This window comes from Oryctolagus cuniculus, chromosome 8 (assembly GCF_051225735.1).
Source record: "Oryctolagus cuniculus isolate XC-2025 breed Fujian yellow rabbit chromosome 8, ASM5122573v1, whole genome shotgun sequence".
NCBI lineage: Eukaryota > Metazoa > Chordata > Mammalia > Lagomorpha > Leporidae > Oryctolagus > Oryctolagus cuniculus.
The window spans coordinates 20,586,760-20,601,131 of record NC_142874.1 but is presented as its reverse complement, the minus strand read 5'-3'; the positions used below and the strand labels follow the sequence as shown (position 1 = coordinate 20,601,131).

The following is a 14,372-nucleotide window of genomic DNA, read 5'->3' as shown; positions in this document are numbered from 1 at the left end:
TTCACTAAACTTTTTGTTTTTGAAGAGATATCTAAGATCCTCAGTTGACTTCAGGAATAATCAGATGTGCCTTTTGAGTTCACATGTGAAGACTTTGAGCATGACCACCTCAGTACACATTTTTTTTTTTACTGTTTATCCTTGTCTAGTACAGTATGTCTTTCCCTAATCTGCCATATTGGAATCTCCCCAGTATGACATTCTTTGAAGCCAACCTTGCCCTCTTCCTTTTTTTCTCCTGAATTTCTCAAAAATTTTTCATCTCAGTCTTGTGACTCTTTCACTGAATGTTTCATAATTCATTAAATTTCATTTATAATATTTTCTCTTCAGTTTAAACTTGATGGTAGAGACCATGTTTGCTTTGTTTGTGTTGACAAAAAATTAAGTCATTTGTCAAAAAAATATTTAGTTAACTGAAATACCTATGTTGATTATTAAATGCAGTAGCTAAAAATCATGGATCTTGGGGACATCTATCAGTTCTGGATCTTTCATTCACTACCTATGCTTACTTTCCTAATTATGGCATGTAAAATACTAATTTGCAACCTGCAAGGGACAGAATCAGGACAGCTGGCATATGATCCATTCTATTTTTTTTTTTTTGACAGGCAGAGTGGACAGTGAGAGAGAGAGACAGAGAGAAAGGTCTTCCTTTTTGCCACTGGTTCACCCTCCAATGGCCGCCACAGCCGGGGCACTGCGGCCAGCGCACCGTGCTGATCCGATGGCAGGAGCCAGGTGCTTATCCTGGTCTCCCATAGGGTGCAGGGCCCAAGTTCTTGGGCCATCCTCCACTGCACTCCTGGGCCACAGCAGAGAGCTGGCCTGGAAGAGAGGCAACCGGGACAGATCCTGGCGCCCTGACTGGGACTAGAACCCAGTGTGCCGGTGCCGCAAGGTGGAGGATTAGCCTACTGAGCCACAGCGCTGGCCCCATTCTATTCTTGGTTACTATAGAAATACACCCAGAGGAACAAGGTATGGCAAGTCACCTAATCCACTAATCCAAGCTCCTTATAAACATGTTGTCTAGATATCTATGTTTAAGTTGCTATGAAAGAATATCATACACTGGGTGGTTTAAAAAATATTCTTCAGGGAAGATTTGGTGTCTGTTAAGGGCCTGCGTTCTGCATCATAGATGATTGTTCTCTGTGTTCTCACGTGGCATAAAGAGGGCTGGTGGGCTCTCTGGGGTCTTTTGTAAAAGCACTAATCCATTCATGTGGTCTTCACCCTCATCACTCAATCATCTCCCAAAGGCTGCACTGTCTAATATTGTTGTATTGGAGGTTAAGATTTCAACATATGAATTTGAGGGAACACATACCTTCAATCCATAGCACCAGAGCATGAGGCAAGTAGACTAGTGATCTTTGGTAAGAGGAAGCACCCTTATCTATGGTGCGCTTCTAGCAGGATGTCTCTGGTTTATGGTTGCTTATAGTAAATACACCTGAAATCTGTGGACTCAAGAGACTCGGTTCTCTGAATAATATCACAAAAGTTGTATGAAACTCTTGGTTAAAAAGGTGTTATTTCAAAACTTCAATTTTCCTACTCTGTAAGGTGACTGGCAAGAAGGTAACAGAAAACTTAAAAACAGTGTTGGAGATTTATGGGATGCTATCAAACTACCCAACATACAGGTCTTAGGGGTTTCTGAAGGTGTGGAAACAGAAAATGGATTAGAAGGCCTTTCTAGTGAAATAATTACAGAAAACTTCCCCAATTAGGAGAAAGAAAGGGACATCCAAGTACAGGAAGCATAGAGAACTCCTAAAAACACAACCAGAAAAGATATTCACCACAACACATTGTAGTCAAACTCTCCAAAGTAAAACCTAAAGGTAAGATTCTAAAATGTGCACAAGAGAAACGCCAGATTAATTTCAGAGGATCTCAAAGTAGACTCACAGCTGACATCTCATCAGAAACACGACAGGCTAGAAGGTAAAGCGAGAGATAGTCCACGTCTTAAAAAAAAAAAAAAACTGTCAACCCAGAATACTGTACCATGCAAAGCACTTTCATTTATGAGTGAAGGTGAAATAAAGACCTTCCGTAACAAAAAGAAATTGAAAGAATTTGTTGCAACTCATGCAGCCTTACAAAACATGCTTAAGGATGTGCTACACAAAGAAAACACAGAAACATGGTTATCACTATGAAAGAATGAGAAGCAGAAAATAACCCAGTAAAGGTATAATATAAATCCAAAGTAAACAACAGGGATATTTGAGCAAAAACAGCAGGGCCAAGTCGTTGCTCATCAATAGTAACCTTCCACATAAAGGGCCTCAACCCTCCAATTCAAAGATACAGACTGGCTAAATGGATTAAAAAACAAAACCCATCTATTTTGTGCCTAAAAGAAACTCATCTCACCAACAAAGATAAACACAGACTGAAAGTGAAAGGATGGAAAAAGATATTCCATGCTAACAGAAACCAACAAGAACTTGTGTAGCCATCCTAATATCAGAGAAAATAGACTTTAACATAAAAAATGTTAGAAGAGATGAAGAAGGGCAATATGTAATGATTAAGGGATCAATTCAACATGGAAGATGTGATTATAATAAATGTATAGACACCCAATTAAATGGTACCTGGCTAATTAAAAGAAATGTTAATGAATCTAAAGGGAGACACTGACTCCAATGCAACAGTAATGGGGACTTCTATACCCCACTTTCAGCAATGGACAGATCAACCAGGCAGAAAATCAACAAGGAAACAACAGACTTAATCCACACTATAGACCAAATGAACCTAAAGGATATCTACAGAACTTTTCACCCCTCAGTGGCAGAATACACATTCTTACCAGTGCATGGAACTTTCTCTAGGATAGACCATTTGCTAGGCCATAAAGCAAGTCTCAGGAAATTTTAAAAGATTGAAATCATACCATGCATCTTCTCTAACTACAATGGAAAAAACCTGGAAATCAACAACTTAAGAATCTCTAGCTAACATGCAAACAAATGGAGACTAAACAACAGGGCTCTGAATGAACAGTGAGTCACAGAAAAAAATCAAGAGAAATAAAAACTTTCTGGAAACAAATGAAGAGAAAAATACATCATATCAAAATTTATGGGATGGGGCTGGCGCTGTGGCTCACTTAATCCTCTACCTGCAGCAACGGCATCCCGTATGGGTGCCAGGTTCTAGTTCCGGTTGCTCCTCTTCCAATCCAGCTCTCTGCTGTGGCCCGGGAGGGCAGTGCAGGATGGCTCAAGTGCTTGCGCCCCTGTACCCGCATAGAAGATCAGGAGGAAGCACCTGCTTCCTGGCTTCAGATTGGCACAGCGCCAGCCATAGCGGCCATTTGGGGAGTGAACCAACGGAAGGCAGACTTTTCTCTCTGTCTCCTTCTCTCTCTCTCACTGTCTATAACTTTACCTGTCAAATAAAAAAATTAAAAAAAAAAACTTATGGGACACAGCAAAAGCAGTGTTACGAGGGAAGTTTATAGCAGTTGGTGCCTACATGATGAAATTGGAAAGGTACCAAATAAATGAGCTATCTATGCATCTCAAGGACCTAGAAAAACAACAAACCGAATGCAAAATTAGTAGGAGGAAAGAAATAATTAAAATTAGAGAAGAAACAATATTGAAACAAAAAAATCAGAGAAACAAAAAGCTGGTTTTTGAAAAAATAAACCACACTGATACAAAATGGGTTAAAAAACAAGACCCATCTTTTCTCTGCCTACAAGAAACACATCTCACCAGTAAAAATTGCCATTTTTAGTCATAATTTTTAAAAAAGAGGGAGAAGTACCTAAATCAATAAAATCAGAGGTGAAAAAGGATATGTAACAACAAATACCACAGAAATAAAAAGAATCATCAGGAACTACTACATAAAGCTGTATGCCAAAAAATCAGGGAACCTAGAAGAAATGGATAGATTCCTGGACACATACAACCTACCTAAATTGAGCCATGAAGAGATAGAAAACCTACATAGACCAATAACCAAGATGGAGATTGAATCAGTAATAAAGACTTCCCCCACTCCAACAAAGAAAAGCCCAGAACCAGATGGCTTCACTGCTGAATTGTACAAGACATTTAAAAAGAACTAACTCCAATTCTTTTAAAGCTGTTCAAAACAACTGAAAGGGAGGGAATCCTCCCAAACTCCTTCTATGAAACCAGCATCACCTTAATTCCTAAACCAGAAAAAGATACAATAGAGAACTATAGAGCAATTTCTCAGATGAACATGGACACAAAAATCCTCAACAAAATACTAGCCAATAGAATCCAATAACACATCAGAAAGATCATTCACCAGGACCAAGTGGGGTTTATCCCTGGCATGTAGGGATGGTTCAAGATTTGCAAATCAATCAATGTGAACCATCACATTAACAAATTAAAGAACAAAACCCGCTGGTGCCGCGGCTCACTAGGCTAATCCTCTGCCTTGCGGCACCAGCACAGTGGGTCTAGTCCCGGTCGGGACACCGGATTCTGTCCCGGTTGCCCCTCTTCCAGGCCAGCTCTCTGCTGTGGCCCCGGAGTGCAGTGGAGGATGGCCCAAGTGTTTGGGCTCTGCACTCCATGGGAGACCAGGATAAGCACCTGGCTCCTGCCATCGGATCAGCGCGGTGCACCGACTGCAGCGTGCTGGCCGCGGCAGCCATTGGAGAGTGAACCAATGGGAAAAGGAAGACTTTTCTCTCTGTCTCTCTCTCTCACTGTCCACTCTGCCTGAAAAAAAAAAAAAACATATGATTGCCTCAATAGATGCAGAGAAACCATTTGATAAAATATAACATCCTTTCATGATGAAAACCTTAAGCAAACTGTGTATAGAAAGAACATACCTCAACACAATCAAAGCAATTTATGATAAACACAAGCCCAGCATCTTATTGAATGGGAGAAAGTTGGAAGCATTCCCACTAAGATCCAGAACCAGAAAGGGATGCCCACTCTCACTATTTCTATTTAATACAGTCCTGGAAGTTTTAGCCAGAGCCATTAGGCAAGAAAAAGAAATCAAAGGCATACAAATTGGGAAGGAGGAAGTTAAACAATCTCTATTTGCAGATGGCATGATTCTATATATATGGGATCCAAAAGACTCCACTAAGTGGCTATTGAAACTCATAAAAGAGTTTCGTAAAGTGGCAGGATATAAAATTAACATACAAAAGTCACCAGCCTTCGTATACACAGACAATGCCATGACTGAGAAAGAACTCTTAACATCAATCCCATTCACAATAGCTACAAAAAATATCAAATGCCTTGGAGTAAATTTAACAAAGGATGTTGAAGAAGGGTGGGAAGCGGGTGGAAGGAAGGTCAGGAGGGGAAGAATCACTATGTTCCAACATTTGTAAATGTGAAATGCATAAAGTTTGTATGCCTTAAATAAAATGTTTCTAGGTTAAAAAATAAAAATAAATTTCATCGACATATCTCAAAAATGCTAAAAAAAAAAAGAAAGAAAGAAAAAACCTCCAAATACCAACATACTGGGGATTAGATTTCAATATATGAATTTGGAGAATTCACATTCCGTCTATAGAGTCATGGAATTCATAGAAGACAGGATGATGAGTCATGATGAGATCTCTACTTTAGAAAACAGGCACAACTGGCAGGGACTCATTTATTATTTCTTCAGATTGATGTATTCTTACCTCTCTCAAAAAGAAAAGTGCTTTGATTTTATTATGGAAATTGCTCATATACATGCTGAGATATAATAAAATAGAAACACAGAACTATTTCTTGAAGCCTGAGATTGTGCAACAGCCTTCTCAAGACATAAATTTGTGACCCAGAGCATGATCCAAGTAGTAGAAACAAGTGTCTTGAAGGAAAGTCAGAAAACTCACAGGAAGATTATTAACAGAAAAACAGTCATACACTACAGGATATAAATCACAGAGCAGAAGTCATCCTTCTAAGAAATCAGTTAAAATCTTAAGTAGCCTTAAAATCTTAACATTGGCTGCCTCAGAAATCTTCAAATGTGAATTTGTGTTCATCATATGCAGCCTTCATATGAGCCTAGAGTAAAATAATTTTCCATCTGTCATGCTTCATCACAGAATACCACCTTGCCCTTCTCAGAAGCACAGAAGAATTGTCACCCTCATGCACCTTACTTCCTCAGAACTAAACACCGCACTTACAAAAATCTCCCTTCTTTCCCACTTCTTCCTACCCCACTAATAAAATTTTAAAACTCTAAAATACTGTTATTTGATTAAATACTAAACAAATATTTTAAATAAATATTTAATATTATTAAATATTTAAAATATTAATTTTAATCTAAATGTATCCAATAAATAATCCAACTTTCAAATGTTTGCAAATGAAGAGTAATGCAATAAATTCATGTATCACTGAGAAATTTTAAATTTTTTCAAGTAAAAAAGTTCATTAAGACTTTGTGCAAGTAAGGGTGGGGCAATATGAAAATAAACCAGAACCATCAGAAGTAAAGATGAAATAAACTGTAACTCATCTATAAGAAGAATCCAGTTACCAAGATGTATGGGTAGATTTGGATGAATTATCTGCTTTTCTCGAAGTTCAAGTCAGCCCCCAAACCTTTGGGGGGAATCCTACACGGGAAAACCAACAAACCTGTCTGCAAATAACCCCTTATTATCACCAGTAGGCAACACCTAAAATGACAGAAGAGCAGGAAACCCAGTGGTTCCCACATCCTTCAAAGATAGCTATCTGAAGCCAACTGCTGCTGGTGGGAGTGGTGGGGAAGACAAGCAAGAAATTCACCAACCCAAGACACTGCACGGATGGAAGGCCGTCGTGCTCTTCTGTCCCTGCCGAGATGCAGGGAACACACCATACTCCAGACCCACCAGCAGCAGCGAGAAGTACATGATTTGGGAAAGATCAGAAATTTTATACAAGTCCAGCCCCCCAGATTCAGACACATACAATCTCCCTAAGACTAAAGTTGAAACAGGAGTATCAAGTAATGTTTCTCTCCTCACTACAATTCTTACTCCAAATACCAAAGGACAAACATCGGATCTCACAAGAGCTACTGAAATCTGAGAGTGTGACAAAAATACTGAGAAAATCCCAGTGCTTTCTGTATGCTGCCTCTGCTATGGCCTAGCTTATGAAATACCCTAAATTAATTTCGGGTGCTGGCCTAGAAATCTGATTCTTGAGTTCAACCTTACTGAATGGCTTATTTTTTGTTTTGTTCGGCAAATACTCTGTGCATGCAAACACAGTGGTAGGTATGGGCAAGATCTCACGGAGAACCCTGACTCCCATTACCATACGGTAGTAGCTTGGCAGGTAGGACCAGAGTTCATGTCTAAAGTCCACTGTCACGGAGATTTCTTCTTCCACAATAGCTCTTGATTGAGTCTTCACTTTTTTTTTTTTTTTTTTTTTGGACAGGCAGAGTGGACAGTGAGAGAGAGAGACAGAGAGAAAGGTCTTCCTTTGCCGTTGGTTCACCCTCCAATGGCCGCAGCGGCCGGCGCGCTGCGGCTGGCGCACCACGCTGATCCAATGGCAGGAGCCAGGAGCCAGATGCTTTTCCTGGTCTCCCATGGGGTTCAGGGCCCAAGCACCTGGGCCATCCTCCACTGCACTCCCTGGCCACAGCAGAGGGCTGGCCTGGAAGAGGGGCAACCGGGACAGAATCCGGCGCCCCGACCGGGACTAGAACCCGGTGTGCCGGCGCCGCTAGGCGGAGGATTAGCCTAGTGAGCCGCGGCGCCGGCCAAGTCTTCACTTTTATTCCCACTTCCACCACCCCAGCACAAATGGTATTATATTGAACATAACTTGCAACACAGAAATTTGCCTGTTTGTGATCTCTCCCCTAGCTTTCTACACCATCCATAAAACCTTTCATAAATCTTTATTAAACACTGCTTTTCTCATGCCAGCCCCTGTGCAAGAATCTTCAGTAGATTCCCATGTCCTACATTCTGATATCCATGACACCAGTGAAGACAAGCTAATCTATGGACAGTGCTGGAAGGCCTAACAAAATAATTAGGAATATAAGATGACACTACTTAAGCTCCATTCAAGTTTTAAAAAACAGGATAGAATTATAAGACTGAAGCCCATGGAGTTGCATTTGGAAAATGTTGTATACGAGAACTATATCAGTGTCCATTCAAAAAGTATCAACTACACAGAGATGCAATAGTCCTCCATTATCAACCAAGGATATGTTTTAAGACATTCTGCAGATGCCAGAAATCATGGATAGTACCATATATATATACCATGGATACTTTTCACTAGACATATATACTTGTGATAGTTTCATTTACATATTAGTCATGGCAAGAGATTTCCAAAAAAATCTAACAAAATTAACAATTATTAAAAATACAATGCTATTTAAAATATGAATTGCTTATTTCTGGATTTTCCATTTAGTATTGTCGGACCACAGCTGACTATCAATAACTGAAAATGCTGAAAGTCAAACCATATAATTTCAAATAAAACATAGTTAACTAAATAAAAAACTATTAAATAGTTTCACTTCACTGAAAGAGTACAGACAAGAGGTAGCAACTGCAAGAAACAGTTTTTATCCATAGGCTTGAGGGAACAAAGAGAAAAGGGTGAAATTGTTAAAACTTAGAAACTTGGAGGAGAGGCTTATGCTTGATGGTTAAAATCTCCATTCCATGATTTGTTTGCCCTTAACTAGGACTTCAGTTGTTTGGTGTCTTAGTTTGTTTGGGGTGCTATAACAGGTATTTCTCACAGTTCTGGAGGCTGGGAAGTGCAAGGTCAAGGTAGCAACGGCTTTCATCTCTGGTGAGGGCTCACTTCCTGTTACTACAAGGCACCATTTCACTATGTCCTCACGTGATGGGAGGGACAGGCAGCTTTCTGTTTCTTCTTGTAAATGTGCATGTGTAAGGGCTACATTTTAAATGTAATCATCTCCAAAAGGCCCCACCTCCTCCTTGGAGATTAGAAGTCCAACATATGAATTTGGGGAGTACCCATGCATTTAGACTATTTGAGTAGTCCTGACAGGCTGAGAAAACCTCCAGGCCTGATGGGTCTGAATCCTCAGTACCCTGCTTTAGTCACGCTAATTTTCCACTAGCGTTTACAAATGGATATGAAAGTACTGAAGTACCCCTAGAAAACCCCTTAATTTCCAATGGTGCCTCCACTGTATAACATAAGCCAATTTCCCTTACATTTCCAGATGTAAAGTACTGAATACGTTCTTTTGAATTGTTTTTGTTGTGTTTTGTTGATGAAATGCCAAAATATAGGCCGGTGCCGCAGCTCACTTGGCTAATCCTCCACCTGAGGCACCAGTACCTCGGGTTCTAGTCCTGGTTTGGGCACCGGATTCTGTCCTGGTTGTTCCTCTTCCAGTCCAGCTCTCTGCTGTGGGCCGGGAGGGCAGTGGAGGCTGGCCCAAGTGCTTGGGCCCTGCACCCGCATGGGAGACCAGGAAGAAGCAACTGGCTCCTGGCTTCGGATCGGTGCAGCACACCGGCCATAGCAGCCATTTGAGGGGTGAACCAATGGAAGGAAGACCTTTCTCTCTGTCTCTCTCTCACTGTCTAACTCTGCCTGTCAAAAAAAAAAAAAAAGAAAGAAATGCCAAAATATTACATATATTAGATCAAACAGGAAATATGACATGAATTACACAGTAACTCTAAAGAGCAGAACATTTAGAAATGGATTTGGTCTCAGAAACTAACACAAACTGTATCATTTATGGAAACTGATTAATAGTGCTTCACTGCTTCATCAATGTCCAGCATTGTGGCCCAGTTGGTTAAGATACCACCCTCAACACCAACATCCTATATGATCACCAGTTCAAGTCCTAGCTGTTTCACTTCTGATCCAGCTATTTTACCTACTTCATATAGTTCTCACTACAACTTGCTAAGGTATGTATTATTGTCCCCATTTTACAGAAAACAAAACTGACCCAGATTGACTTTCCCAAAGCTATTCAAATAATGGACAACACAGCACCAAAACACACTTTTCTACTACCAAGTCTTGATTGTCACACCATTCCACACTATTGCTTATTATAAATATAATTCATAGATATAGTAAATCAAATTATCCCATGGGATTACTACTTTAGTAATGTAAATAAATTCTGAGACATGATCTAAATAAACTTCATGAGTTATGCTGATCTGTATTTTTAGTGATTCAGTTAACTTTTCCCTCCTTATCAGATGTCTAAAACTCAAAGTTCAACAAATATTAATAAACATGATTTGTATAATCATTCCTTGTCCCTTTCCAAGAAAAAAGTCATTTTACAATCAGCGTTTCTGTAATTAGTATTTTTCCCTTTTTGTAACAGATCTAAGACACCTATTAATTTGACTTACATTTCTTTTGTCTGTTATATAGTTTACACCTAGGTTTGTGTTGCACTACGTCTTCACTGCATACATATTACAACACCCTCATGGCTTCCTTTTGAAATGGCTCCTGCTCTATGACATTAGTGGTATGTATTAAAAACAGACAGTAGGGTGGCTGCTAAGATCTGGCAACAATGAATTCTATCACTTACACCTTAAGTCAGATTCTCCCTTTCAAACTCCATTTCTGAACCTCATTTAACCCTTTCTCTCAACTAGTTAATACCAAATGCCTAGATCTTCATAGACTCCTTTGTCTGCAAAAGGATGTCCTTCTAAGTCATTGAGACTCTGGGCCAGAAGCACTCCAGGTACTTAAGGTATAACACTGAGCACAAGAGACTCAAATCTGCCGTGGGGGGAGTTTCTGTTCTACTGGGACCTCCCCATCAAAATTCTATCCTTGAGTGTCTTTGCCGGAATGAGGAAATTTCAGATTATGGTATACAAGGTATGGAGTTTTTGCTTAAAAAAAAAACTTATTAATTAAAATATCCTGACATAAGTGGGATGCATTTACCCTTTCCTCCTTTCTCCTGTGAAATGAATTTTTTTTTTTTTTTTGACAGGCAGAGTGGACAGTGAGAGAGAGAGACAGAGAGAGAAAGGTCTTCCTTTGCCGCTGGTTCACCCTCCAATGGCCGCCGCTGCAGCCGGCGCACCGCGCTGATCCTGGCAGGAGCCAGGAGCCAGGTGCTTTTCCTGGTCTCCCATGGGGTACAGGGCCCAAGCACCTGGGCCATCCTCCACTGCACTCCCTGGCCATAGCAGAGAGCTGGCCTGGAAGAGGGGCAACCGGGACAGAATCCGGTGCCCCAACCGGGACTAGAACCCGGTGTGCCGGCGCCGCAAGGTGGAGGATTAGCCTATTGAGCCACGGCGCCGGCTCGTGAAATGAATTTTTAATTTAAAAATATAATGATGTATTATGGAAAAATGTATAGGGATGTATAAAACTAAACTGTTGTATCAAAAATTTTCAAACATCATTAAGCAGTTTCCATTTTCCCTTTCTGCATGAGTATGTTTCCTGAGGACACCACTGGGGTAAAAACTCTTGCTCAAGTTCGCACAGCCAGCAGGCCAGAGAGTAGAAACCCAACCCGACCTAACTTAATTCTCAGAGCAGGGTTCAAGGCCCTAAACTCAGGTTGCCTCAGCATGCATAGTATCCACACTGCTGGCGTACAAGGTGGCACCATGCACCTGCACAGCCCGCGTTCCTACCTGGAGGTGAAACCCAGAAGCGTGCCGTCACCACGCTGCCACTGCGGTTGCTACAAAAACGAGGTCCACACACAGTTTCCGGTCGTTCCTGCCATTGTGAAAACCAGCACCGCGCCGTCTCCACACCGCGCCGTCCTCACACTGTCCTCACTTGACAGGGAAAAGAGAAGGCGCCATGTGTCCAAGCCACCATGTTAGGTCCACACACAGCTTCCAGTCATTCCTGCTGTTGTGAAAACCAGCACCGCACCATCTCCATGCCGCCATCGTGGTTGTTATAAATACGAGGTCCACACACAGCTTCCGGTCATTCCTGCCGTTGTACACACCGCACCGCGCCGTGTCCACACGGCCATTCCGCGCCGCCCTCACACTGCCCCAGTTGGCGGGGAGAAGGGAAAGCGCGCCACGTCTCCCGCTCCCGGAGCTGCAGGGCTCCCGAGCGGCTCGCGCACGTCCGTTCCCTCGTCAGCCTCCGCGACGCCCCGGACTGGCGCCCGGGCAGGGCCTGCGGCGGGCGCGGCGCCTCCCTCCGCCATGGCTGCCCTCCGGAAGAAGCTGGTGGTGGTGGGAGCCGGCGCCTGCGGCAAGACGAGCCCGCTGGTGGTGTTCAGCCGCGACCACTTCCCGGAGGAGTACGTGCCCACGGTGTTCGAGAACTACGTGGCCGACGTGGAGGTGGACGGCCGGCGGGTGGAGCTGGCGCTGTGGGACACGGCCGGCCAGGAGGAGCACGACCGCCTGCGGCCGCTGTCCTACCCGGACACCGACGTCGTGCTCCTGTGCTTCGCCATCAGCAGCCCGGACAGCCTGGAGAACGTGCCGGCCAAGTGGGCCCCGGAGGTCCGGCACTTCTGCCCCAGCGTGCCCCTCGTCCTGGTGGGGAACAAGAAGGACCTGCGGAACGACGCGGGCACCAGGCGGGCGCTGGCGGCCTGGAAGCAGGAGCCCGTGCGGCCTGAGGCAGGCAGGGACGTGGCCAGCAGGATTGGCGCCTTCGGCTACCTGGAGTGTTCGGCGAAGACCAAAGAGGGCGTGAGGGAGGTGTTTGAGATGGCCACGAGGGCTGCTCTGCACGCCAGACGCGGCAAGAAGAGGTGGGGCTGCCTGGTCCTGTGAAACCTTGCGGCTCGGTGCGAGTGGCGTGTTCGCTGGGCTTCCTGTCTGCTTATTGGCGTGTTTTTTTTTTTTTCATTTATCAGTGGTTTACCAAAGACTGCAAACCGGAAGTCACCTTGCTACAGTGTTTAGAAGTCAACCATGGTCAATGATATCCAACTCGGCCACCACCACCATCCCCCCCCCCCCCGCCACTGTCCTGTACCCTAACCCTGCCTGACACAGCAGGTGCTGTGAATTTCTTCACTTCTTCTTTCTTGAAAGAGAAAGCAGGTGTCTCTTGTGAATGAGGTTGGAACTACTTTAAAACCAGCATCCCACCTGGCAGCTGCAGGGTACTCTGATGCGTTACCACTGCGGAGCTTTGCTCCTTAGCAGATCTCATTGGTGTACCTCTGGGTATCCAGTTTGTTTCAAAAAAAAAAAGGGGGGGGGGGAGGGGGACTCAGCCAGCAAAACCCAAGTCCATGCGGCTGTGGCAGAGTTACAGCTCTGTGGTTTCAGGTTTGTTACCTTATGGTTCCTGTGTAATTAGTGCCACTTAATGTATGTTACCAAAAATAAATATATCTACCCCAGGCTAAATGTGGTTTTGGTATAATTGGATTGCATAATACCGATATTTGCCAACCCTTCAGAATGTGTATTGGCTTGTAAAAAAAAAAAAAAAGTAGTGTTTGAAAAAAATTGAGATTGAAGTTTCAATTTCAGTTTTGAAATTCCCACTGTGTTACTATCTCTGGTAAAAGATAACCACATCACTTGTTTTCTACCTATATCAGTACCTGTTTCCAGAGATGAGCTAAGTCAATAGGACTTTGTTTTCACACCTGAGGCAATTAGAATCTGTGGAAGGTGCTATAATCTCTCTCACCTGGCCTGCAGGCTCTGGCTGTAATTCACAGCGCTTTTTCTCTTCACTGGGTCTAGGTTCCCTCACAGAGAAATTGCCAATCTTAAAGGTGGAACTTGATTTCCCGCTTCGCTTTAGTGGACTAATTTTTTTCCCCTGTACTTGTTAATTTTTCCAACTAATAAAATAAAGGTAGTTTCAGCCCCAAAAACAGTGCTGAAGTTTTTTGAAACCTGAAATGGCAAGAAAGGTGGTAATGGAGGACAGATTTCAATGTCACTGTTAGTCTAAATTATTAAGCAACCAGATAGGATTTATAAAGATTTAAAATATATCTTCATGGTGGGAATAAACAAACATTATCTTGGTTTGTAGCTCCATTCCGAATTCTGTAAAACACTGGTAGAAATGGTTTGCAAACTTGTTCAGTACAGGGCCACATCATAAGTATCTTAGGCTTTCCAGACCATTCTTTGTTGTGTATTCTTTTTTTGGTGGTTTATTTTATTAACAACCCTTTAAAGAAATAGAAAGCATTCTTAGCGCTATGCAAAAACAGGCCCCAGGCCAAATTTAGTCCATTAGCTGTAGTTTGCTGTCCCCTAGAAATGAGGTTCTGGGTGTCTGGTTCCACCACAACCTTCTCTGCTATTGTCTACATACATGTCTAAGATGTACAAGGTGAACTTTTTCACTGGAAGTTTTGTGACTGGCCGAAACAGAGGTAAACTTAAAAATTCT

At 42.6% G+C, this 14,372-nt stretch overlaps 2 protein-coding genes across 3 annotated transcripts in view; one reads left to right on the top strand and one right to left on the bottom strand.

The window, feature by feature from the left end:
• LOC149124891 (tolloid-like protein 1) overlaps positions 1-11,797 on the bottom strand; it is a 342,676-nt gene extending 330,879 nt beyond the window's left edge. Inside the window, exon 1 of the mRNA XM_089302008.1 lies at positions 11,660-11,797. The gene's annotated coding sequence lies outside the window, so the exon portion shown is untranslated. The remainder of the gene's footprint in view (positions 1-11,659) is intronic.
• On the top strand, positions 11,756-13,714 carry LOC149124890 (transforming protein RhoA-like). 2 transcript variants are annotated; one of them, XM_089302012.1, is made up of 2 exons: positions 11,756-12,756; positions 12,862-13,714. In XM_089302012.1, exons 1-2 carry the CDS (start codon positions 12,197-12,199, stop codon positions 12,908-12,910), a joined length of 609 nt encoding a protein of 202 aa, XP_089158138.1. In that variant the 5' UTR covers positions 11,756-12,196; the 3' UTR covers positions 12,911-13,714. The 2 variants fall into 2 exon arrangements, with proteins under 2 accessions (XP_089158138.1, XP_089158139.1); XM_089302013.1 differs by lacking the exon at positions 12,862-13,714 and having other exon boundaries at positions 11,758-12,807.
• Positions 13,715-14,372: the final 658 nt, after the last annotated feature.